The 24,877-nt window shown below is 57.3% G+C and overlaps 1 protein-coding gene across 1 annotated transcript; it reads left to right on the top strand.

The window, feature by feature from the left end:
• On the top strand, window positions 1-18,931 carry Mier2 (MIER family member 2). The gene is made up of 14 exons (XM_051139652.1): window positions 1-30; window positions 5,002-5,092; window positions 5,675-5,817; window positions 6,091-6,216; window positions 6,567-6,690; window positions 7,025-7,113; window positions 7,448-7,517; window positions 10,516-10,667; window positions 11,614-11,695; window positions 11,772-11,866; window positions 16,593-16,717; window positions 16,822-16,910; window positions 17,243-17,651; window positions 17,965-18,931. Exons 1-14 carry the CDS (start codon window positions 22-24, stop codon window positions 17,984-17,986), a joined length of 1,626 nt encoding a protein of 541 aa, XP_050995609.1. The 5' UTR covers window positions 1-21; the 3' UTR covers window positions 17,987-18,931.
• The last annotated feature ends 5,946 nt before the right edge of the window (window positions 18,932-24,877 follow it).

Genomic DNA, 24,877 nt, shown 5'->3' with positions numbered 1-24,877 from the left:
CTCCCGCGCGCACGCTCGGCCATGGCGGAGGTGAGTGAGCGGCTGGGCAGCGGCCCCTCCCACACGCTGCCCTGGGCCGACCTGGTCCGGCCTGTGCTCCCTCAGCCCGAGCGCCTCGAGCATCCCCATCACCAACCCCCGCGGCTGGAGCGTGAACCCCGTGGGCGCCTGACTCCCCCCACCCCCGACCCCTCCCATCTCGGACGCGGTGCGCATGCGCGGGCGGGGGGGAGGGGCGCGAGGCGCGGGCGTCCGGGTGCCGGGCCGAGACCCGGGGCCGCGCGGCGGGAGGGCGCCTGGGACCGGGTGGGTGGGCTGCGCTGGCGTCCCGGACGGCGACGCGGGGACTGCAGCCGCGCGCGCTGGGGGGATGAGCAGGGCGCGGAGTCCGCGGCACTCCTCTGCGAGCGCAAAGTTTCGCGCGTGGAGTTCGTCTGGCTGTGGGTGCGAGGGCACGGGCCTCCCCGCGGGCGCGGGGCTGCGGTGCTCAGCCCGGAGCTGACCTGCACCTCGGGGTGCAGACGCGCAACTCCGGGACCAGCCCCTATCGACGCGCCGCGAGCCTGTCACTCCGGGACTGGAACTCGGCACGGTGCGCGAGTGGGGCCGCTTGGGCAGCAACAGGCCCGCGCGTGGGCTCCAGGGCCGGGGACTGGGGGTCCTGTTGGACCTCTCTGGCTGGTTGATTCAGAGGGTTCTCACGGGCTTAGTTCCTTCTTTTTGGGGCGGGGGTGGGGGGCGGCTAGGGCTTTGGGGAAACTGAGACCTTATGAAGACAAGACAGATGAACTGATACCCCTCGGGGCATGGTGACCGAGTGGGTGCTCTTTGGCCCCAGGGAGGGTGCTCTGCCCTGTGTGGCTTGCGTGGTGGAGACTCCCGAGCCTGTGTCGGTGTGCTGTCCTGGATCTACCTCAGTTTCCTCATCTCAAGTGGGAGCCTGGTGTTGTCTTCCCATAACCGAGAGAGGGCCGGTGGGATCTTGCCGCGCGTTCTCTCCCGTGGCTGGGGTGCATATGTTTTGAACTCATAAGAGTGGCCACGGTCATCTAGAAGTCCTCAGTGTCAGCTTCTTGGTTAGTCTGTGCCTCAGTGGAAGGTGGAACCCAGAAACTGCCGTCCCTTTCGGCTGTGGGAGTGGCTGGTCCCACTCTTAGTATAAGCTGCATCTCTTCAACGTGCCTACCCTTTGCAGTCGTCATAAGACCACCCGGCACCTGGGTTCCTTTCAGGTACCCCGAATTCCCACGGAGTTGCCTGTCAGTTGTCCCACTTCATCTGGCCCCTAGGATGCCATCTCCGATCCCCGCTGCCCAGCCACGACCTTGTTTTCTTCATTCTTGTGCCTTGGGTTAGTCCCCAGCTTGTGTCCTAGCTCCATGTGGGTGGAGACAGGCTGAACCCGTCTCTCGGGATGTCCTGGCTGCCACAGTGGAGGGGTGAGGCTGGGACACCAGGGGCTCAGGGGCCCTTGCCTGGGTGTGGATGTGGGTCATATCTCTTGAGTCATTCCTCTTGGGAATGCGCTTTTAACTCCTTGGCACTCACTTGTTGTGACCTCTCATAATTCTTGGGGTTCTCTTGGCCTCTTGTGGGTTGTAGTTTGTAGGTAACTGGACTTGGAGTTAATGCTAAAGTTTCCACCTGGTGGGGGCTGTGAGCCGCAGTATATACATGCGGTCTTGTGTGTGTTTGTGTATGTATGGGGCTTGGGCTTCCCCACAGCACGGAGACTGTGCCTCAGAAGATGCTCGGTGGAATCCTGGGATGCAGCCTCCGAGGCTAGCACCTGTCTTTCCTCATAGTCTCAGCCTGGCTGGATCCTGGGTCCCCTGTGTCTCACTGGGAGACCTGCCAGTGAGGTGCCGCCTGCATTATGTCCAGGCTTCTTAGAAGTCGGGGTGATGGCGTCCATGCTAACCCGCTTGCCTCTGGCCTCTTCCTTGGGGATCAGCCTCCAGTGTGTTTGTCCTGTTGTCATCCAGATCATCTTAGGCTAACCTCCCAACCACTCCTCTGCCACAAATCTGAGGGGGCTTTGGTGGCCTTTGAGTTTTCTGAACCTGGGGAAGTAATATGCCTGGCTGTCTAGTGACCATGTCTGTATGTATGCCTTGGTCAGTCAGTCTTGTGGACTTTGAGGTCACATGAAGCTGAACTTGGCCCAGTTGGCAGGGAGCAGGCTGCATGGTTCTCAGCTCCCCTTTGTCTGACCCCACTGACGAGCCCTGACCCCTGACCCCTGACCCTTGACCTGAAGCATGGGTTATTCTCATCTGTCTGGATCATGAGACTGTGGGACTGTTGCTAGCCTGTCGTGCAACTGCAGTGTCCGGTGGTGTCTCCCCTCCTGACTTTACAGGGACAGATGCTGGTCTCTGGGCAGAGCCACCCATAGGGAGCCAGACAGGACAGGGCATGGTTGCTAGGACACTGGGGCTTCTTTCGGGTGGTTTTGCATCAGCCCATGGCTGTCATTAGCCTGTGTTCCAAGATTAGGGTGCCCTGCCTCACTGCACCTGGTACAAAGTGTAAGATGCCTGACTCCTGCCTGAGTGCCGTGCTCCTGCCCTGCCTCTAGCCCCTGTCCTATGTGGCCCCCCTCATCCTCTTCTCTGCTGTCTTAGTCCTCTGTCCCCATGTGGGGAGGCACCCTCAAATCCAGTTGGGCTGTGGTCATTCCTGAACTAGAACCTTGCGGGTTTTGTGGCACATCTTTTGGGGAGGATGCAGCCCTGTGCCTCCTGTCACCCCTTTGCTGGGTGTCAAGGTGCGGTGGAGGGACCTGGCTGCGCGGCTTCTGGGGTCCTTGCTGGGTGTTGCTTGGGTAAATAACTTGATGTCTCTTGGCTTTAGTTTTCTTGTTTCTCTTTCGGGGTAAATGAGTGCCCCACCTCTAAGTTTTAAACCATAACATCTAACTTTTGAAAATTAAAAAAAATATATATCTTTTTTTGTTGTTGTTTTTGGGTTTTCGAGATGAGGTTTCTCTCGAACCTGGACTTGCTCTTTAGACGAGGCTTGCCTGGAACTCACAGAGATCCGCCTGCTTCTTCTGCCTCTTGAGTGTTTATCTTTCGTTTTGTGTATTAGTGTTTCACCAGAAGAGAGCGCAGGATAGCCGGGAACTGGAGTTAATTGGTTATGGGCTGCATGGGGGTGCTAGGAATTTAGCCTGGTGCTCTGAACCGCTGGTCATCCCTCTAGCCCCTTCCTGTTCTCTCACCTCTGTCTCTACCCCTCTTCTTTTTTTCCCCCCAACTTTGCCGAGGTACACCCTGTGCTCTCTCCCTTGTAGTGTGTACAATTCAGTAGCTTTTGGTATTTTCAGAGTTGTGTGACTGCCAACACAGTCACTTTGAGAGTATTCCGTCACCTCTAAAGGAAGCCCTGTTCCCATGAACTGTCACTCTGTCCCCTTCCCAGTGCCTAGCAAGCACAAACCCACTTCCAGTCTCTGGACTCACCTATGGGGGACATTTCCTGTCTCGGTGCCCTGACACTGTGTGGCCGTTTGTTTGCACTGCTTGCAAGGTCCCTCCTTGTTTTGGTGGCGTGTTGTTCGTGAGCGACTGTGTGATGCTCTGCGGTGTTGGCTTTGTTTGTTCATCTGTTCTGCCTGAGGTGAGTGGTTCTCCTGCGTGTCTTCTGTTCTCCTGGAGTACAGGTGTTGACCTCAGGGTCATGGGTCTTTGTTGTCTTGGGCGCTGCACACGTGGGCTCTGATGCCCACTGTGGGCTGTGCTGAACTCCGTTCTGAGAGGAACTCGGCGTCTTCTGAGTGTATGCGTGTCTTTGGAGAGATGTGTTCACAGCCTGCGACATTTGCTAGCTGGACTGTTCTCTTCGCTCAGTGAGCGGTCTCTGCACATGCACAGATGTGTGCTTTGTGGTGTTCTCTTTGCTCAGTGAGTGGTCTCTGCACACACACAGATGTGTGCTTTGCGGTGTTCTCTTTGCTCAGTGAGCGGTCTCTGCACACGCACAGATTCTTCCCCATTCTGTGAGTTCTGTCACTTGTAGTGTCGATCTGTTTGTTGGTCATGTGTATTGGACTTGTGTGTCCAGGCCATCGGGCGTTTGGCTCTGAGGTCCCAGTTATGTGCCTCTGACCTGTGCTTGTCTGTGGGCCCACACCACCCCGCTGAGATGTCTGTGATGCTAGTCATTTCTGAAAGCAGGAACACCTGTTTTAGGACGATTGTACCGCTTCTGGGTCCCCCAAGTTTCCATGTGTGCTTTTGGAGTTGGCTTGCCAGTTTCTACAGTTCATTCGGTGTTGGCTAAGACACCTTAGAAGGTCTCTATCCATCTTCCAGTGTGGGGACCTTGGCCGGGAACTTGGCTCTCCTTCCTCTGCTACCAGTCTTTTCTCTGTCAGCATGGCTGTCTTCTTAGAGCGCAGGTGCTGTGTATGTCCCAGCTGCTGGGAGTGGGGCTCGTTCCTTAATTTAGGGGATGTCCATTGCTGGAGTGTGGGAACAAGATGGCGTTTAGCGCTGCTGAGCTAAGTCAGTGTCACCAGATGGCAGAGGTGTCTATCTTCTCGCCCTTTGTTTCACTCTCTTGCAATGACACTGGCGCCTTGGCCAGTGTTGATGAGGGGCGCACAGATGTGGGGGGGGCATGCTCAGGCTCAGCCCCTGTGTCCCTTGGTCCTGGTTTTGCAGAGAGCCTCAGTGTGCTGCCACTGCCATTGGGTACAGTGGGACCTGTGCAGCCACTGGGACCCTCCTGTCCAGCTCCACTCTCTGCTTTGTTTGCTCTGGCTTTTTTGTCAAGAGTGTTACAAGTGTATCCTTCTGTGTCCATATCTTTCACCTAGCCCCATGTCTTCAAGGTCCCTCCACACTGGCGCTGTGATTGGCTAGTCCCCAGGCTGCTTCCCCTGCAGTCTTCAAGGTTGCCCAGTGGCCAGGCTCTTGTCCGAGCCTCAGGGGCTGTGTGTGGTCTGCCGGTGGGTTTGGCTCCTGAGCCAGCACTGCCTGCCTTCTGTTGCAGGCCTCCTCACTGGAGAGGCAGAGTCCTCACGTGGCCTCCTGCCTTGCACACAGCCTGTGCCCCCGGGAGCCCAGCTTGCAGACCACGGCAGGTACTACCCCCTGCTGCCCCAGATCTCCACAGACAGAACTGTCCTCGGCCTGACTGAGCAGGCACAGGCGAGAGTCCGGGGGGTGGGGCTCAGTGTCCCCCAGGGAGGCTCAGTGTCCCCAGTCAGTTGGAGGTGTGCACAATGGTCAGGACATTCCCTATCCTTTGAGCTGTGGGATGGTGGTTAGCTACCTGAGAGTGACCAAGGAGGACCCTCTCTGAGGTGGCAGCTTGCCTGGTGGCTTTACGATCTCTAGTAGTGTGCTGGTCCTCTGCTGTGGGTCCGTGAAGGTGAACCGATACAGGTTTCTGCCACCATAAACATCACATGGATGTGGGTCTGCAAATAGCAGAACTTGGTGTTCCTGCAGTGACCTGCATGCTGTTGCCTGTGCCCCACCCCCACCCCATGTATACCGGGAAACTGTGGGGCCAGACCTGGACCCACCATGGCCTTCTCCTGTCTCCTGCTCCCATCTAGTCCACATGGCCTTCCAGCCCTGACCCCACCCAGCCTGTGGGCCTCTCCAGGCCTGCCCCGTTCAGTCCCCACACCCTGTCTACCTGCCACGTTCTCCCATAGTGGTGTCCATGGGCTCTGCAGACCATCAGTTCAACCTCACTGAGCTCCTGTCGCAGAACTATAGCCTCCACGAGGGGTGTGCCGAGGCCCCCCAGTGCCCCGACAAGCCGGAGGAGCAGCTGGACAAGGACTTCATCGACCAGGTATGGGGCCTGGCCAGCCTGCTCTCCCTGGCTCCGTGGGGTCCCGCCCATGCATATGTGGTTTGCATTGCTGGTGCAGCCTTAGCCTGCCTGTTCCCCAAAGCTTTGGCGACGCTGGAGCCTGCTGTATCTCTGCACAGCTCAACTCCTTAGTGGCCCTGATGCAGGTGTACTGCGCCTCGGGGGCTTGCTGAGGAGCAGCGAGGGGGTCTGGCTGTGTAGGTCAGCAGAGCCCTAGACGGCAGGCTCTGAGGGGCTCTGCGCTCCTTCCAGAGCAGCGACATGCCCCTGGATGAGCTCCTCGCGCTTTATGGGTACGAGACTTCAGACCCCATCTCTGAGCAGGAGAGCGAGGGCGGTGACACAGCCCCAACCCTCCCGGACATGACCTTGGACAAGGTGAGTGGCGTCTCCCCGAGAGGGCACCAGGGAGGCACCAGGCTGCTGTCAGCAGGAGGGGAGCGGGAGGGAGGCCAGGCTCGGGATTGCTCTCCTCGTTGGGACACCCATGGCGACCCCGCCCTGGGTTGGCCGTTCTAGTCTGGGTGATGGACCCCGTCCTGGGGAGCTGTGGCTGGGAGAGGAGCTAGAGCTACAGAGGGCAGGTGGAGTCTGCACCTCGGCCCAACACGGCTGGTGGTTTGAGTTGGCCATCTCTGTCCCCTTCCCCCGGCAGGCTTGGCCTTTTGTCTTGGTGCTGGGTGTTGGGGAAGCAGTTGCCACACTTATTTTTACTGTCCTGTTCAAAGGAGCAGATAGCCAAGGACTTGCTTTCTGGGGAAGAAGAAGAAGAGACGCAGTCCTCCGCTGATGACCTCACCCCATCTGTCACCTCCCATGAGGCCTCGGACCTCTTTCCTCATCAGAGTGGGTGTAGGTGTCACTGGCCCTTTCCATCATGGCTGTGTGACATGTAGGCACACGTGCATGGCCTGGTCTCCGGGGCTTTTCAGGGACATGCCATAGTGGCCCAGGGTGGGGTTGGGAGCCCTGGCCTGTGTGAGCTGCCACAGGCGGGTTTGGATTGGGTGAGACAGGAGTGGGTCTCTGCCTAGTAGTTCAGGCATGGTGGCCTCAGGCAGTCAGAGGTACCCTCCAGGCCGCCAGCTTCTAGCAACTGGGGGGCCATGGTGCAGGGTGGGAGCTGCAGGATGAGTGTCTATCGAGGGCCCCTGGGGGGTGCCCCTCACTGCCTCTCTTCCTGCAGCCCGGTTCTTGGCTGATGATAATGGCCCAGGCTCCTCGGCCTCCTCCGACGCTGAGGAGGATGCACTCCCTTCCAACAAGTGCAAGAAGGTGCGGAGCTATGCGGTTACCCCATGCCCCACCCCCCAGAGGTGGGGTGGCCCTGTGGCTTTGAGGTTGGGTGGGGTCCACTGTGTGTCTGGACCTGGGCCATGATTCTGCTGCTCTGGAGATGAGTGGGCTGGTGGTGTGGCTCAGTGTCTGGCAGCAGTGGTCTGCAGGGCCAGGCAGCAGGGTGTTCCGTCTTATCCACCAGAGTGCGGAAGTGGGCGTTGTCAGGCAGACCCACAGCTCTCGTGACAACCTCTGTTTAAAGCACGTGGTGCCTGTGGGGTCCTGCTTCGTGTCTGCTGGTCACTTCCTGACCCTGACCTTTCCTCTGCAGGAGATCATGGTGGGGCCTCAGTTCCAAGCTGACCTCAACATCCTGCACTTGAACAGACATTGTGACAAGAGTAAGTGGTTCAGGGGGCCTTGTGGGGTCCTGTCTAGGGTCCCTGGGAGTAAGTGGCACCTTCAAAAGCTTCTGCTTGCTGTTCGTGGGTGGACTTCACTATTCTTAGCCCAGCTCTGTGGTAGTGGGCCTTGCCCCATGGTTCCCACTGCCCTTTGTCTCTGCTGACACTACCAACAGAGCCTTTCCCTGAGCGGGCCTGGCCCGGAAACCATATACTTGCTGCTTCTGGGGCCCCTAATTATTCCTTGATCTGGGAGGTCCTTTCCTGTTTGGACTTCTTGTCCCCAGCCTGCCCAGTCAGGACTGCCCAGCAGCAGGGGCCAGAGACCTTGTCAGGCTGAGTGCCGGAATGTGGGCTGCGTAGAGGGTTAGCCCACTTAGCTACAGGTTCAGGGACACCCAGGGTGGGACCGAGAGACACCTACACAACACAACACAAACACGTACCCCACTGTGTCCTTGAGCCCAGACCTGCTGTGCACCCAGCCTCATGTCATCCAGGCTCTTCCATGGGCCTCCTGCAGCAGTGCCTCTGTGGACTGCCATGCAATGTGCTGCTGTGTGGTGGCTGCCAGGTAGTCCTTAGCTGTGCATTCATCTCTTGGTTGGTGTCACATTGTCCTCACTTGGGTGGAGAGTCCCCAGTGTGCACGCATCGCAGGTGCTTCCTGCCTTGTCAGCACTGCGTGCTGGGACCTAACTCTGTACTGCGACCTATGGTTTGTAGGAGTTATTGGGTGTTTGGGACACAACCGTGGGGCACGTCTGTTCCTAGTAGTCTCCCGCTTGTGGCCTGCCTTCCTAACGTCAGGATGGCCTCCATCCTCTGTCTGTCTGTGCAGTGCCTGCCGATGCATTGTGGATTGTTGTGTATGTTTTATGTCATTCGCTGGGGACAGCTTAGCTTCTTTTTTTACAGTTTTATCTATACCTGCTATATACATTATGTGTGTATAGGTGTTGTGTATGTGTGCGCATGTGGGGGTCAGAGAACAACCTGCCGGCAGGATTATTCTACCATGTGGGCTCCAGGGCTAAGATTTCGGTAGTCAGGCTTGGCGTCAAGCATCTTTACTTGCTAAGCCATCTCGTTTCTTCAGGGTGACCATGAAGTGTGTCTTCACTTGTGCTGTGCTCAGGGCTGACACTTCAGCAGAGAAAGAACCCCTGTGTCCAGCTGCTGACCTCGGTTGTCCATTGTGCGCCCTGGATCAGGCTGGGGTGGTGAAGAGCGTCAAGCGCTGGCTCACAGCTGCTGGGGCAGCCCTGACGCGAGGGTGTCCTCCACAGGTTGCTGATGGGCTGCCGTTTGCCGCTGTTTCCGGTCATTGCTAGCGTGTCTGTGAGTGGCAGGGAGGTCCGGCTCCTTCCCCTGGTAGCTGTGTGCCCTGTGCTCGCGTTTGGCACTTTTTGCTGTTTAATTGCTCCTGTGGAGCTGGAGTGGTGTCATCCATGCAGGCTACTGCATGCCTCATGGAGACTCGTGGGACAGCGTCCTAAGTGGGGTCAGATCAGCCATAGTGTGTGAGCTTCATTGTTGTTGCTGTGGCCAACTGCCTGGGAGAAATAGCATAAGGCTTCATTTCAGACTTTATTCGTGAGTGAGTGAGTGTGTGTGTGTGTGTGTGTGTGTGTGTGTGTGTGCGCGCGCGCGCGCATGTATGCGTTTGTGAGTGTGTGTGTGTATGTGTACATGTGTTTGTGTGTGGGTATTTGTGTGTATGTGTGTTTGTGAGTGTGTATATGTATATGTGTGTGTTTGTGTGTGTGTTGTGTGTGTTTGTGTGTGTGTGTGTCACAAAAGATCTTTTCTTTTCTCACAGTTTCAGAGGGTTGATCCATAGTTGTTGGGCTCCATGGGCCCAAGCAAAAGATTATGGGGTGGGGAACCCCTGGCAGAGGGGGTTGTCTCATGGTAGACAGGAAGCAGTGTGAGGTGAGGACTGGGGGCCAGGTGTAACCTTCACAGGCACACCTATAAATCCTGTACAGCTGGTGACCCATCAGAAGACACACTGGCCTGTGTCTGAGGGGGACCCTACATAGTGAACCCCCAGGCACGTGAAGTGTAAGTAAGCAATGCAAGTCCAGGGACCCCGGGTCTGTATGGAGAGTGAAGAGAGCTCTGTGGGCTCGGCATGGCACAGGACTGACATGAGGGCCTTTCGCTTCCATGCTGCCTTGCACAAGCTTGTGCCTGCTCATGGGGCAGTGGCCTGCAGTCACAGGGCCTTTGTTCCTTGCCAGGTGTTAACACCAGGGCTCTGCTGCCCTGTGGAAGGGTTGAAGCTGCCTTTCTGGAGCGCGGGGAAGGGTCCGCAAGTGTTTTTGCTCATGAAGTCTGTGTTTCGAGTGTGAGATCCACTTTTGTCTGCATCCCAGTGCTGGGATTAAAGATGGCATTATGTTGGGTTTTTGTGAACTTTTTTTTTTTTTTTTGTGAACTTTTAAGTGACAGATTCCACTGGTTATTCATGGACTTCAGTCTGTGTGTCACTTTTTGTCGCTGTTTGTTTGTATGCTTCTTTCCTTTGTTGAGACAGGCCCTCGTGCAGTCAGGCTGGCCTAGAACATTCTGTGTAGAGACTGGCCAGTACCATCACGTGCTGGGACCATAGGTGAATGCCACTGCCCTGGCCATGCTCTGTGCTTTCCTCTTGTTTCTGCCCGTGTTTGCTGTGTGCTAAAACTCTGTTGGCAGATGGGCACACCGAGTGGCACTGTCTCCGTGAGGATTGCCATGTGTCCCTGGTGTTTGTGACCCCCTGAGAGGAAGTACTTACAGCCGCTCCAGAACCACCTGTGCTGGTTGGTCTGTTGTCTCCCCAGCGCCTCCTAATTCTTCCCTGAGTGCCCATAGCCAGTTTGGGTCCATGTGTGAAAGTTGAGCTGCAATGTCAGGAGTTGGTGCCACTCGTTGGGAGGCGCTGAAGCACCTGCCCTGACTCCCCCATGTGGGTGGCTGTTGTCACATCTGACTCCACCTCTTCCCACAGTCTATGAAAATGAAGACCAGCTGCTGTGGAGCCCCAGTGTGCTCCCAGAGCGGGAGGTGGAGGACTTCCTGTACAGGGCAGTGAAGCGGAGGTGGCAGGAGATGGCTGGCCCCCAGATCCCAGAGGGCGAGGTGGTGAAGGACAGTGAGCAGGTAGGGGCCACATGCTGGGCAGCAACTGGGGAATGGCCAGGCGGTGTGGCCAGTGGGATGGAGTTCACATTGAACTCACTTGTGAAGGACAGTGGTGTCAGTGCTGATATGACAGAGCAGGCACTCCTGATGCCTGTCAAGGCCAAGGTGCAGACGCCATTGTAGCTCTGGGGGCCATGGTGTGGGTGCAACACATGTCCCTGGGGCCATGGTGTGGGTGTAGCATGTGGCCCTGGGGCCGTGGTGTGGGTGCATGTGGCCCTGTGGCTGTGGTGTGGGTGCATGTGGCCCTGGGGCTGTGGTGTGGGTGTAGCATGTGGCCCTGGGGCTGTGGTGTGGGTGCATGTGGCCCTGTGGCTGTGGTGTGGGTGCATGTGGCCCTGAGGCTGTGTGTGGGTGCATGTGGCCCTGTGGCTGTGGTGTGGGTGCATGTGGCCCTGGGCTGTGATGGGTGCATGTGGCCCTGGGGCTGTAGTGTGGGTACAGCTTGTGGCCCTGTGGCTGTGGTGTGGGTATAGCGTGTGGCCCTGTGGCTGTGGTATGGGTGTAGCATGTGGCCCTGGGGCTGTGGTGTGGGTGTAGCATGTGGCCCTGGGGCTGTGGTGTGGGTGCAGCTTGTGGCCCTGTGGCTGTGGTGTGGGTGCATGTGGCCCTGTGGCTGTGGTGTGGGTGTAGCGTGTGGCCCTGTGGCTGTGGTATGGGTGTAACATGTGGCCCTGGGGCTGTGGTGTGGGTGTAGCATGTGGCCCTGGGGCTGTGGTGTGGGTGCAGCTTGTGGCCCTGAGGCTGTGGTGTGGGTGCATGTGGCCCTGAGGCCGTGGTGTGGGTGTAGCATGTGGCCCTGGGGCTGTGGTGTGGGTGCAGCTTGTGGCCCTGTGGCTGTGGTGTGGGTGTACTCTGCTGTCTCTGGTAGACTGGTGGAAAGGTAAACCACGCTCTACCTCAGGCGCTGTATGAGCTGGTGAAGTGTAATTTCAACGTGGAAGAGGCCCTGCGCAGGCTGAGGTTCAACGTAAAGGTGATTCGAGGTGAGCTACAGCCCTGGGCTCCCCTTCTGTCCCTGCCGCCCCTGAGCTGGCTAAGCACCCCTACCTCTGTTTGCAGATGGGCTCTGCTCCTGGAGCGAGGAGGAGTGCAGGAACTTTGAACATGGCTTCCGTGTTCATGGGAAGAACTTCCACCTGATTCAGGCCAACAAGGTGGGTGAGGCGCATTCTCCTGTCAGACCTACCTACTTTTCCTGTCCGTGGCTCCCTCTGGTCTTGACCATATCCATCAGGCCCAGTTCCCTCCCCTAGAGAAACAAGACTCCTGTGCTTGAGGCTCCGAACCACCCCACACCTTGCTTGGCCCTTTGTTCCTCAGTGGGGCTTGCTGACCAAGACAAGAACTGCCCAAGTCTCTTCCCTTCACAGACCCGACGAGTCTCTGTGGGAAGTGGCCCTGCTCTGGGCTGCCATTTCCTGCTGGCCTCGGCTCTCTGCACTTTCCCTTGTCCCTGCTGCTTGTCATGTTTTGTCAAAGTTGGGGACCCGTTTTTACTGGAGTATTGGTGTCATTGTCTGTGAGTGGTGGTGCAGGGGTGAGGTCTGGGTCTGGGGTGCCACCGGGATGTTGCTTGGTGTAACCGTGACTCCAGCTGGCTAGAGGCAGCACTCAGCCCTGAACTGGCAAGCCAGGGGTGCGCCTGCTAATCCAGGGGTTGGTCAGGCTGGTGGCTCCTCTGGTGATGGACTGTGCATATGCTGTTTAGGATGCAGCGAGGCACAAAGGGCCTGTGTAGCCTCTCACCACGGCCTGCCCTCCAGAGGCAGCCTGACCTGTGGGCAGGGCAGGGTCCAGACACTGGGTCTGCAAAATGCTATATTCTGGGCAGGGGGATGTCAGGTGGGAGGGCACCTGTGAGTGTGGTGGGACAGCACTGGGGACAGAGAAGTAAGAGTGCCTCAGGTTTTAGTTTCGCGCCGCTGTGGGATTGCAGGTGCATGGGCTTCCTGAGAGAAGGAGCTGATGGCCGTGGGATGATTTGCCATCTGTGCCTCAGTCTGCCAGGTGCACCATGGATGAAGCCTGGATCCTGCATCTGTATCATCTCTCACTTTCCTGTCACTGCATCTGTGTTCTGTCCATCACTTTGCTGTTTCTACTTCTGTGTCCTGTCACTCTTGTCACTTCTCTGTGGCTACACCTGTGTCCTGTGCATCACTTCCCTGTGGCTGTACGCGTGTCCTGTTTCAGCCCTTTGCTGTCACTGTGGTGAAATACTGGCCGAGAAGGGCTTTACGGAGGGCGTGTGTTGGGCTCACAGTTTAGAAGTAGCCCCTCTCAGCACAGGGAGGGCCTGATGAGCACGCGGTAGCGGCTACCTCCCAGCTGCATGCAGAGATGTGAGCATAGATTCTTGGCCTGTTCTTGGCTCAGGCCTCTACCTATGGGATGGCGCCATCTTACATCCAGGGAGTGTTCTCTGTAACAGTCACATCTCTCTGGAGACGCTAACAAGCTGAGCTGTGTTGTGTCTCTTAGGTAACTGCAAATCCGGGCAAATTGATGAGAGTCACTGTCACAATCTCTCCCTGTACCTCACTGTCCCCTGGCCCTGCACTGCCCAGTGTGATCTGAGGCTTGATGCAAAGTCTGAATGCCAGCTATAGGCTGGAGACACTGGAGAGAGGGCTTTGCTGTTCAGAGCACGAGCTGCCCTTGCCGAGGCCCCCACTTGATTCCCGGCACTGCGTGGTGCTTCGCCGTGTCTACTATTCGGTTCTCGGAGGCTGGACACTCTCTTCTGACTTCCAGGTGCAGCAGGCACACACACGGTGCACATACATACGCACAGGCAAAAGCTCATACACAAAATAAATAAGTTGCTGGGCATGGTGGGGCATGCCTCTAACCCCAGCACACAGGAGACAGCTCAAGGCCTGCCTAATCTACGAGTGAGTTACAGGGTAGCCAGGGTTATATATTGTCTTGAAAAAACAAAAAAACCTCAAATAAACCAAAGGAAAACTATAACTCCGCACTTCTGGACAGCGGTGGGTGAGGCTGATTTTGCAGAGCAATGGAGGAGCTAAAGCACCAGTGGGCACATGCCACGCCGCGGGTCCCGCACCACTGGGGCACATGCCACGCCGCGGGTCCCGCACCACTGGGGCACATGCCACGTCGCGGGTCCCGCACCACTGGGGCACAGGCCACGCCACAGGCCGTGTACCACTGGGGCACAGGCCACGCCACAGGCCCTGTACCACTGGGGCACATGCCATGCCGCGGGTCCCACACCACTGGGCACATGCCACGCCGCGGGTCCTGCTCATGCTGGGCTTGGGGCTCCAGCGGCCTGAGGTAGTGTCGCCACTGGAGCTGTGCTGCGTACAGCTCCACCCAGGCCTGCAGCTTTCCTTGGCAGATGTCCTACGGTTCTGGCACAGAACACACCAGCGTCCTGGTGCCTCCATGGGAACTTGGGCTTTACTGTCACCGGTTTTTAGGGTGACCTGGTCCACATGGCTTTCCAGAATGTTGGTGCAAGCCTCCGTTTTGCATTTTGCTTCTGCAAAGCCAGAGACATGTTTGGTGCCGCCAGAATTTTTTTTTTTAAAGATTTGTTTATTTATCATATATACAGTGTTTTGTCTGCATGTACATCAGATATCATTATAGATGGCTGTGAGGCATCATGTGGTTGCTGGGAGTTGAACTCAGAACCTTTGGAAGAGCAGGCAGTGCTCTTAGCCTCTGAGCCATTCCTGGAGCCCCCCCCCCCCGCCTTTTTATTTTTGCCAGTTCAGCATGTGATGGCCCCTGTGGCCATGCTGCGGTGGTTTCCTCACATTGGCTGCATCTGGGGACTCATTTCCCTGGGCACTTGCTTTGAGAAAGGCCCCACAGTGACCTCAGCCCAGCACTCTTCTTTCAGATGAATGTGAGTTTTCACAGTCGGGGCTTCTGTGCCTTCTGCATCCCCCAGTGCAGAGCTCAGGGGCTCAGTGCTGGAAGCCGCTGTTGGAGTGCAGAGCTCAGGGCCTCAATGCTGGAAGCCGAGGTCGGAGCCTCATCTGTGCCTGGGATCTTGCTTGTTGACGTCTGTCTCCCCCACCGAACTTCACATGCTCTTTGCACTGTTGTCTCGCTGTGGCTCTAACAGCGCAGGGCACAGGGAGCAGGACGTCCCAGTTTGAAGTTCCCTCGGAGCTGCTGTGCCTGTTACTTTTTTGTTATTGTTTTGTTTTTTCAAAACAGTTTCTTGTAGTGAGAATTCTGCAATTTTCGTTTCTTTAAAAAAACACAGATACAGCAATGTGTTTTCATTTTATTCCCAGGTGTGGGGATGTGGGGCTACTCTGGGCTGTCCCCAGCAGCTGACTGTGATTTGTCTCGTGCTCTAGTAGAGCTGTGGTTTTGCCAGCTGCAGATAGTGTCTGCGATTGTGGGAAGTTTGGAATTCTGGGAACTCCTCAGAGGGTTTAAAAATGCTAGAGCCCTGAGAGGCGGGGTTGGTGGTTGTGGTCATTGGGGTATCGGTTGTGATTTCTTAGTAGATTTACTAAAAGAAGAAACAAGAAGAAAGGATCTATTTCTTTCCCGCCTCTATCCTTTCCTGTCTAGTGATAGGGGAGCAGGGGAGGGGAGGGGTGGGAGAAGAAGCCACAGGCAGTGTAGCAAAGATGGGCTACAGTTTCTCTGTGTGTCCCTGGCTGTCCTGGAACAGAGATCCACCTGCTTCTACCTCCTGACTGCTGGGATTAAAGGTGTGTGCCGCTATGCCCATCCCTGTGTGTTACTTTTGAGTTCAGCTCCACTCTAGTGTTCAGGAGTCACAGGAGGCAGCTGGAATTTTTGCCAGAACCGTAGCCCGAGTGGCCTTAGTTCCCTCTAGGAAGTGCATGGTGTCCGCTGTGTGAACTCTCTACGCTCCGTCCATGAGTGGCTGTGTTTCTACACTCCGCCCATGAGTGGCCGTGCCTCTCTACACTCCGCCCATGAGTGGCCGTGCCTCTCTACACTCCGCCCATGAGTGGCCGTGCCTCTCTCTACACTCCGCCCATGAGTGGCCGTGCCTCTCTACACTCCACCCATGAGTGGCCGTGCCTCTCTACACTCCGCCCATGAGTGGCCGTGCCTCTCTACACTCCGCCCATGAGTGGCCGTGCCTCTCTACACTCCGCCCATGAGTGGCCATGAAGCTCTACCTCTTAGAGCTTCTACCTCTTAGCTCCATGTTCGTCCATGGTCCTTCCAGACATTTGTGGGCCACATGATCTGGTCTGTCCATGCATCAGCACCTCCTCTCAGCACCCGTTTTCTGTATTAGTCACATTGCTGTGACCAAACCTCTGGCCACAAACACCTTAAGGATGTCTGTTACTGGTTGTGATTTGAGAGTGCAGTCACCCTGGTGATGGAAACATGAGGTGGCTGGTGTCTTGTCAACAAGGTGGTAGGTATGGGTGCTCGGCTGGCTGGCTTCCTCTTTCAGTTTATCCTGGATCCCACCAATACGCAGTGTGGGCGTTCTCATGTGAACCCTGGAACCGCCGTGTAAACATGGCTGACGTGTGTCTCCTGGGGGTCGGCAGTACAGATGAGACACACTGGGCCCCCTTGCAGTGCATTTCCTCAGCTGTGTCTTCAGGATAGCTCCAAGTCCCTGTTGATGGTGGCAGCCAGTAACCTGGGCACACGCTGCCCTCTGGGTCGAGGCTGCCTGGCACCTGTGTTTAGCTGGCTGCATATGCAGAGGAACACAGACGGGGGAGGCAGGTGCTCATGGTGTCAGGGAAAGAATGCCCTTGGCTAGTTAATGGGGCTGCTGGGGAGTAGAGGCAGTAGGGGAGGTGTTATGGGGTCCTAGGGGAGCCTTCCCTGGCTTCTTGTGGCCTTCAGCTAGCTCAGCAGTGAGCACGCCTCTGGTCCACACAGGTGCGCACCCGGTCAGTGGGTGAGTGCGTGGAGTATTATTACCTGTGGAAGAAGTCTGAACGCTACGACGGCTTTGCCCAGCAGACACGGCTCGGCCGGAGGAAGTTCGTCTCCTCTGGAACCACGTATGTGCTCGTGCTAGCCATCTGGCCGGGGGGGTGTGCTGCAGCCCCTCCCAGTGGGGCTCTCCTTCCCTGTCTGCCTTCTCCTCACAGCCCTCTTCCTACAGGGATGCTGAACAGGACCTGGATGGTCTCGACCCTGATGGCCCTGCCCGGCTGCGCTCTGACCAGGAGTCTGAGGCAGGAGTGCCCGTGGGTGAGTCCACGTGCGGTGTGGCTGTGGGTGAGGATAGTTAGTTTTCACTGTGAGCAAGTGGGCCTGCTTGGCCCTGCTGCCAGGTGCCAACCCTGTTTACCCTGTGACCGGGAGAGACAGAAGTGCACTCATGCAGGAGACATGAGCAAGTATTCTCCTCGTCCTAGGTCTGTTGGCGGAGGCCTCATGTCTTCGCGGCTCTCCCGTGTGTTGTGCTTGGCGTCCAGTGCTTGCCCTCCCCACAGAGCCCTGATGTTTTGTTTCTAAAGCTGTGGACCTGGCTGTGGGCAGTTGAGTCTCTGCTCACACCGCTCCCACTGTTCTCTCTTCAGAACCTCTGAGTGTGGACATCACAGCTGGTGGACTTGACCAGCCTGGAGTGGGCTGCCCATCCTCGGAGCCAGAAGCGTGTTTGTTCCAGGAGCTGGATGAGCCCCCTGCCATGCCCTCGTTCCAGCAGCCCAGCGGCCTGGCTGCCCCAGCTGAGCTCCCACTGGCTGCCCCCGTCCCTGAGCCGAGCAGCAGCCCCCGGCTGTCTGTGGACCTTGCCCTATCCGAGGAGCTGCCTCTTTCATCCAGCCCTGTGGATCTGAGCGAGGACACTGCAGAGCCCATGGCTTCCGCACAGGTGGCCTTGTCAGTCACTGAATTTGGACTCATTGGCATCGGGGATGTGAATCCCTTCCTAACCGGCCACCCAGCATGCCCAGCCTCCACACTGCGCTCGGAGCCTCTGTCACAGTGAGTGCCACTCTTAGCACCTTCCTCAGGCTGCAGGACAGAGCAGGCTGGCAGCACCCAGGGCCACAGCTGCCTCCATGGGCTGCAGTTGTCCTGTTTCACCTCCTCTATGGCTTCCTTAGTTTTCTCCTTGGCAATATTTTCTCATTATTCATGTCCACAGTGCTGCAAGTGGGTGCAGGCGCCAGGCCTCTCCCTGCTCTGCCTCAGTCTACCCTGGCAGAAACAGAACTGTGTTTCTCATGGGGCAGTGGTTGGGATGGGCGGAGCCTGGGTGACTTGGCCACTGACCTTTGCTTCTGGTTTCCCATAGGTGCAATGTGATGACCTGTTGATCCCTGGTCGCCTGTGGCATGTGTGCTCAGAATGGACATGGCAGCACTGCCAGGCCTGCCCGTCAGTCTTCCTGGCCCCCTCCCGTGCAGGCCTGTGTGATGCCTTCTCTGCTTCAGAACGTGATAGGACTCAGTGAGGTGGCCAGGCCCACACAGACCCCAGATCTCAGCACCCAGCACCGCCGGAACCCCAGGCTGCCACCACCACGCCATGGCGTCACCCTGGTAGCTGGGCTCAAAGAGGGCCAGTCCCAACATGGAGCCAGCCACTGACCCCTCAGCCAGCAGAGGCTGGCAGGCGGTGCTGCCTGGGGCTTTGGGCAGGACTCCTCCCGCACCAGCAGCCTCTGCCCGGGCACCCTCCATAGGCCAGCTCTCTACCCACCACAGCGGGGTTGTGGCCGCCAGCCTCTGCTCAGCGTGGGACCCTGGGGCACAGAGCCATATACCTCGCCCTGTGGCCACCCTTCTCGGCCCTTTGCCGTCTCCACTTCAGGAAAAGCCGCACTTTATATCCCAACTGCCTCCTGCCTGCACCCCCACCCTGCGCCGTGGTGGGCCCTCAGCAGCCCGGGCGGGTGAGGAGCAGGTGGCCCGCTACCTTCCGGCCCCTCTCCTTGGGACACCTTGGGGCACAGCTCTGGAAGCACCACCCTGCCACTGCCTGTTCTGTGGGTCTCAGTTCCTTGGAGGCTCCTAGCAGGATGGCTGGGCCCATCTTGTCCTCGGCCTCCCCCATTTTATTTATGTTGGTGTTTACAATTCGGAGTGGGGTCCCTGGGCAGGCAGCTCCGCCCGGTGTTGGCAGAGCGGTGCTGTTTGAGCCTCTGTGGCTGGACTCGACCGTCCCTTGCCCCACCGAGGACACTGTGATGTGAGACTGCCTTCGCCCAGCGCTATTTTATTTATTAAACTTGATTTGAAGCCCGGGGTGTCTCATGCTGGATTGACGGCCTGGGGAGCCTAGCATGTCCATGTCACCCCTTAAGGACTCTGGTTAAGAGCGACTGCACAGCAGAACACAGCTGAGGTGTAGGAGGGCGGTAGAGCACAGAAGACCCCACAGCATAGAGCCCATGTAGCCTCGGGTGGGTGGTTGGCTTTGCCTGGAGCCAGTGGCAGAGGGAGCACTGAGGGCAGAGAGCTCTGGGTTGGTGGCAGAGGTGCCGTGGCAAGGCCAGTGCCTGTGGGGGCAGCAGAGGCGCCGTGGGCAAGGCCAGTGCCTGTGGGGGCAGCAGAGGTGCCGTGGCAAGGCCGGTGCCTGTGGGGGCAGCAGAGGTGCCGTGGCAAGGCCGGTGCCTGTGGGGGCAGCAGAGGTGCCGTGGCAAGGCCGGTGCCTGTGGGGGCAGCAGAGGTGCCGTGGCAAGGCCGGTGCCTGTGGGGGCAGCAGAGGTGCCGTGGCAAGGCCGGTGCCTGTGGGGGCAGCAGAGGTGCCGTGGCAAGGCCGGTGCCTGTGGGGGCGGCAGAGGCGCCGTGGCAAGGCCGGTGCCTGCTGGGGCAGGAGGTCGGGAAGGTATTCTGTGTGTGGCCACCACTGGAAACTTGTACCTAGCATCACTTTTTGGGTACTGCAGACAGGCTGGGCAGGGACAGGTGACTGGGTAGTCTCCCATGAGGGGATTGTGGCCCAGACAGTGGGGCCCAAGGCAGAGTAAAGAAGGTGGTAAGTCTGGGAGCGATGAGGGACAGCATCGAGTTGAGGATCCCCAGGCTGTGGGGCTGCTTCTCTTTTGGGTAGCTTGTTTTAGGGCAGCGGGTCTGTTCGCATCCACTCCTCTGTAAACCTGACACTGAGCTAACTGGCATTTTCTTATAGTCCAGCCCCATCCACAGTCCTGAAGACTTTCTGTTTTTCTGCTAAAGCTCTACATGTATCTGCTGTCTGTTTATTTTCTGAAGTTGTAACTGTTGTATTATTTTATGTGGTTCTTCTGTTTTCAGACAAGATCTTGATATGTAGCCTAAGATGCCTCAGATTTGAGACTAGGCTGGTCTAGAACTTGCCATGGAGCGGCCTGGGGCTGTGGGTCCTCCCACCCCCAGTGAACCTGCCTTTGGGCTGCCTGGGGCTGTGGGTCTTCCTGCCCCCAGTGAACCTGCCATGGGGCTGCCTGGGGCTGCGGGTCCTCTCGCCCCCAGTGAACCTGCCATCGGGCTGCCTGGGGCTATGGGTTCTCCCGCCCCCAGTGAACCTGCCATTGGGCTGCCTGGGGCTGCGGGTCCTCTCGCCCCCAGTGAACCTGCCATCGGGCTGCCTGGGGCTGTGGGTCCTCCTGCCCCCAGTGCTGTGAATGAATCCCAAGGCTTTGCACATGACAGATAGGTTCAGTTCTTCTACCATGGACATATCTATTCTATCGCTGTTTTTTCTCTTTTAAATATTTATTTATTTGTATATATATTTGCCAGAGGGTGCATGAGTGTCACGGGATGCCACAGGCCAGTTTGATAGAGTTGGTTCTCTTTTTCCATCCTATGGGTCCCGGGGACCAAACCCCGGTCATCAGTCTTGACAGCATGCAAGCTGCTGAGCCATCTCTCTGGTCCTGTTTTAATTAAAAAAAAAAAAAAAAAATTTATATATATATAAATTCACCATGTAGCCCAGGCTGGCCTTGAGTTTCTGGTAATCCCCCTATCTCAGTTTCCTGAGTCCTGCGATTACAGGCCTGAGCAACCATGCTCAACATACCTGCATGTTTTAGACAAGCTGATTGCTGATTGAGGTGGTAGAAGCCTGTGTCCACTTTCCCAGCCCCTCAGTACACTTCCTGCCGAGGCAGCTTTGCTTCCGGTCTCCCTGCTTCCGAGGGTGTGCATAATGGGTCTCCTAATGGGTCTCGGGAGGCTGGCGGGGGTGGAGCACCGCTGTTCCTGCGCTGCCTCGCTTGATTGACAGCTCTGTGGCCCTTCCCCGTGGAAGGTGTGCCTCTTTTTTGTTCTGAGAAGAAGACTTTGGGTGAGATTTCTTGGGTCTTGTGGCCATCGTGAGGTATCGTTTTCTGTTTGAGGGTGCAGGCACAGTTGAGAGTAGGAGGAGAGCCGTTACCTTGTCCGTGGTGTAGTTCTGGGGAGCATGGGCTCATCCAGGGAACACTTGAAGGACAAGAAGCCAGAGAGGTGGTAGAGAGCCTTGGGGGGTCCCGGGCTGCTACAGAAGTATATTGGGCTGAGGCGGGCTGGAGTCAGGAGGAGCCACCCCAAGTTGTGCATCATACCGACGGTGACTGCTGCACATGGCGTCAGCGTCCATGTCTCTGCTTTGTACTGAAAATGGGGAGCAGAGCTGGCCTGGCGGGCCCCACTGTCTGCAGCTGGGCAGGTGCTGGGTCACCCTCGTGACTTCACACTCTCTTAGGTCATTCCTACCCGTGCTGCAGGGTGTCCCCACACAGACCTCAGGCTGGGAAATCTCTCAGGATTTCTCTCTTCGTCTCTCTATGACGAAGTGTGTGAGCCTGTGCTGGTCTGAGCAAGTGGATGTTGGCTTGGGAGAACTTGGATGGGGCGTCTTGAGCCTTCGAGGAGGGAGAAAGCCTCCCAGGGCTGGAGCATCTGGGCCTGCCACTGCCCTGAGCCTGGGGCTCCCTGGCTTGGTCAGAGCTCTGAGGTGAGGGGGGGCCAAGGCCTGACCCAACTTGTCCAAAGTTCTCCTCACCTCTTCTCAGTGGTCCTCAGCCTCCTGGTCTATAGGTCCTTGGTGGAGCCACAGGTTAGATGCAGGGAATTCAGGTTGCCTTGGCAGACAAGCTGTTTAACACCACGCCGTCTTCTGCACTGCCGAGGACTGTTTCCTTTAATAACGGCTTGTTGTCTGCTGGTCTTCAGACTCTCTGGGCCTTTTGTCCAGGGCAGTGGTGGAGGACGGTGGCATTGTCTGGACCCAGGCCTTGGGGCTGGCATGACGCATGACAGAACTGGTGACTTGAAGGGGATGCACAGAGCCTCAGTGTAGATCTCCAGAGCTACACTTGAATGGGGGAGCCTCCAAACGGAGGTGAGCACTGGGGGTGAGACCACTCCTTGCTCTGACCATCAGAGACACGAATCATGTCAGGAGGGATGAACAATGACAATGGGGTCACCAAGGTGTCCCTACCTCAGGTTCCAGAGTGCTCAGCCCCTCATCTCTATCCTGGAGTCTCTGCCTTGGAGCCGTCCTTGCCTGGCCCTTTGGCGCGTTTCTTTTCCAGGCAGGAAGGAGGGTGCCCTGTTGAAGAAAAGGTTGTGTAGGGATCAAAGCTAATACTCACGCAACAGGTGTTCTCCTGTGTGTGAGCTGTGTACACCATCCCACTACCCACGGCCACTGCGTGAGAGCTGTGTACACCGTCCCACTACCCACGGCCGCTGCGTGTGAGAGCTGTGTACACTGTCCCACTACCCACGGCCGCTGCGTGTGAGAGCTGTGTACACTGTCCCACTACCCACGGCCGCTGCGTGTGAGAGCTGTGTACACCATCCCACTACCTGCGTGTGAGAGCTGTGTACACCATCCCACTACCCACAGCTGCTGCGTGTGAGGGCTGTGTACACCATCCCACTACCCATGGCCGCTGCGTGTGAGGGCTGTGTACACCATCCCACTACCCACAGCTGCTAGTACACTTGTGTCCTGCTCAACCATCCCCACTCCCCTGTACTGGGGTGGTGTGTGCACTGTCCAGCCTTGCCTCCCGGGCTCATTCAGGAGGGCAGCTAAACAGTGGGCAGATAGATGCCCAGCCTGGGTCTTGCAGCTGACGGGCATGGGGTGAAAGCTCACCATAGTCAGGAGGCCAGTTGTGCAGTGTGTTGGGTCCTCCAGGCTGCCCTCTGCTTGCAGGGTGCTTCCTGGTGACAATGACCCAATTTCAAATTGCCATTTCCCAATGGCCATAGGTGGCAGCATCTGTCTTCAGGATGTACCCAGATTTCCTGCCTTGGACTTGCACCTTGCCTGCATCAGATCCATGTGGGAGCCTGACCCTGACTCTCGGGGATTGGGGCACTGAGAAATGGAGAGCCAAGGCTGTGTGTGGTGTCTTATGCATGCACATCCCTCTGCCTATGTCCTGGATCCTTTGTCTGCAGCATCCCTTCTGAGGCACTGATGCTTCAATACCAGGAGTCCCCAGGGCCACATCTAGCTCCTGGCCAAGTCAACAAGACAGGACTGGTCAAGGCTCCCTGAGGCAGGAGAGGTGGCTTAGGCTAATGTGCTCTGCTGAGAGAATTCTGTCAGTGCAGTTCCTCACCGTGTGGCCACGCCGGTAACAGATTAGGAACCATGACCCCAATCCTAACCCTAATCCTCATTTTTGCCACCTCCATAAGGTTTTAGTGCTAATATACCCAAGGATTTTTAATGACTGACCCAAATCCTCCCAAGAGGGGAAGGATGGGAGAAAGATTCCATGCAGGCTCGTCTCCCCCACAGCCTCCTGCTTACCCAGGCTTGCCCTCCTCCAATCTCATCTCTCCTCCTCTTTGCCCCCTTTAGCCTCACCCTCCTTCAGCCTCACTTTCTCCATCTCCATCCTCACCATCCTCACCTGCTTTCAGCCTCATCCAGCCTCCAGCTTATTCCCCTCCCACCCGCCCCCTCCAGCTTCCTCTCTCCTCCTGCTCCCCTCCTCCCATTCCTCCTCCTCCTGCTCCCCCTCCTCCAGCCACATCCCTCCTCTCACCCTCCTCCTGCTCTCCCTCCTCCAGCCACATCCCTCCTCTCACCATCCTCCTGCTCCCTCCTCCAGCCACATCCCTCCTTCCGCTCCCCCTCCTCCAGCCACATCCCTCCTCTCACCCTCCTCCAGCTTCCCCCTCCTTCCGCTCCCCTCCTCCTATTCCTCCTCCTCCTGCTCCCCCTCCTCCTGCTCCCCCTCCTCCAGCCACATCCCTCCTCTCACCCTCCTCCAGCTTCCTCCTCCTCCAGTCTTTCTCTCCTGCAGCTGCATCCTCCTCCTCCTCCTCAGGAGCCTTCCTGCCCCATCTCTCTCCCTTTGCTCAGTGCCCTGTTTTCCTTCATCACCCTCTTTTTCTTGGCTCTCCTTTCTGCACACAGTAGGCACTCAGTAAGGGACCCAACATATTGATTACACAATTGCCAGTGCTGCCCCGACCCACTAAGACTTTCCTATCCTTAGGGCCCAGGAAACAGAGGTTAATGGGGGTGGGGGAAGCAGTAAGGATGCCACTGTATGTCTGGCATGCCACACACAATGTAGGATAACCCTGACACCCCTGAGTCCACATGTTCTAGACATGGATGGATGGATGGATGGATGGATGGATTGTGTGTGTGTGTGTGTGTGTGTGTGTGTGTGTATGTGCATGCACGCGCACATGCTGGAACTGAGAACCTCTCTTCAGGGTGCCCTCAGATAGAGTTCTGTCACCAGAGCCCAGCCTGCTGTATAGGTGTGGGGTGGACGTGGGAGATGGACACAGACGAAGACCTGAAGCCAGGCTTCTGAACCTGCCTCATCTAGGCCTGTATGCAGGGCAGGTTGCTATATACTGAAAGTGCTGCCTGCCCACTTTATAGGCCACTTCTAGGGTGCATGGCCCCTCCCTTACCCCCGAACAGACCCCTGTGCGCTCCTCCCTCCCACCACCAAAGCTCAGGCGCCTGGCTTCTCTCAGCACCTCTCAAGACAGCTCTGCCCCAGTCCACATGCTGCAGGAGCGAGCCAGGGCAAGTCTTTCGGACCTTCGGCCAGGAGCTGTTGCTTTTCTGACCTCCCGTACTCTCAAATCTCAACCATCTTGAACTCAACCCTGTGGTAGAAGAAGGACCGATGCCACGTGGCCATGAGTGTGTCCTTGGTGCAGCCTCAAGGAGCTGTGACCTCTGAAATTGAGGGTTCCCTCCCAGCTGTGAGTGGCCGCCTGCACCTTTAGTGAGCCACA

Source organism: Acomys russatus, chromosome 31 (genome assembly GCF_903995435.1).
Source record: "Acomys russatus chromosome 31, mAcoRus1.1, whole genome shotgun sequence".
Classification (NCBI taxonomy): domain Eukaryota; kingdom Metazoa; phylum Chordata; class Mammalia; order Rodentia; family Muridae; genus Acomys; species Acomys russatus.
This window is presented reverse-complemented; position numbering and strand designations above follow the sequence as displayed.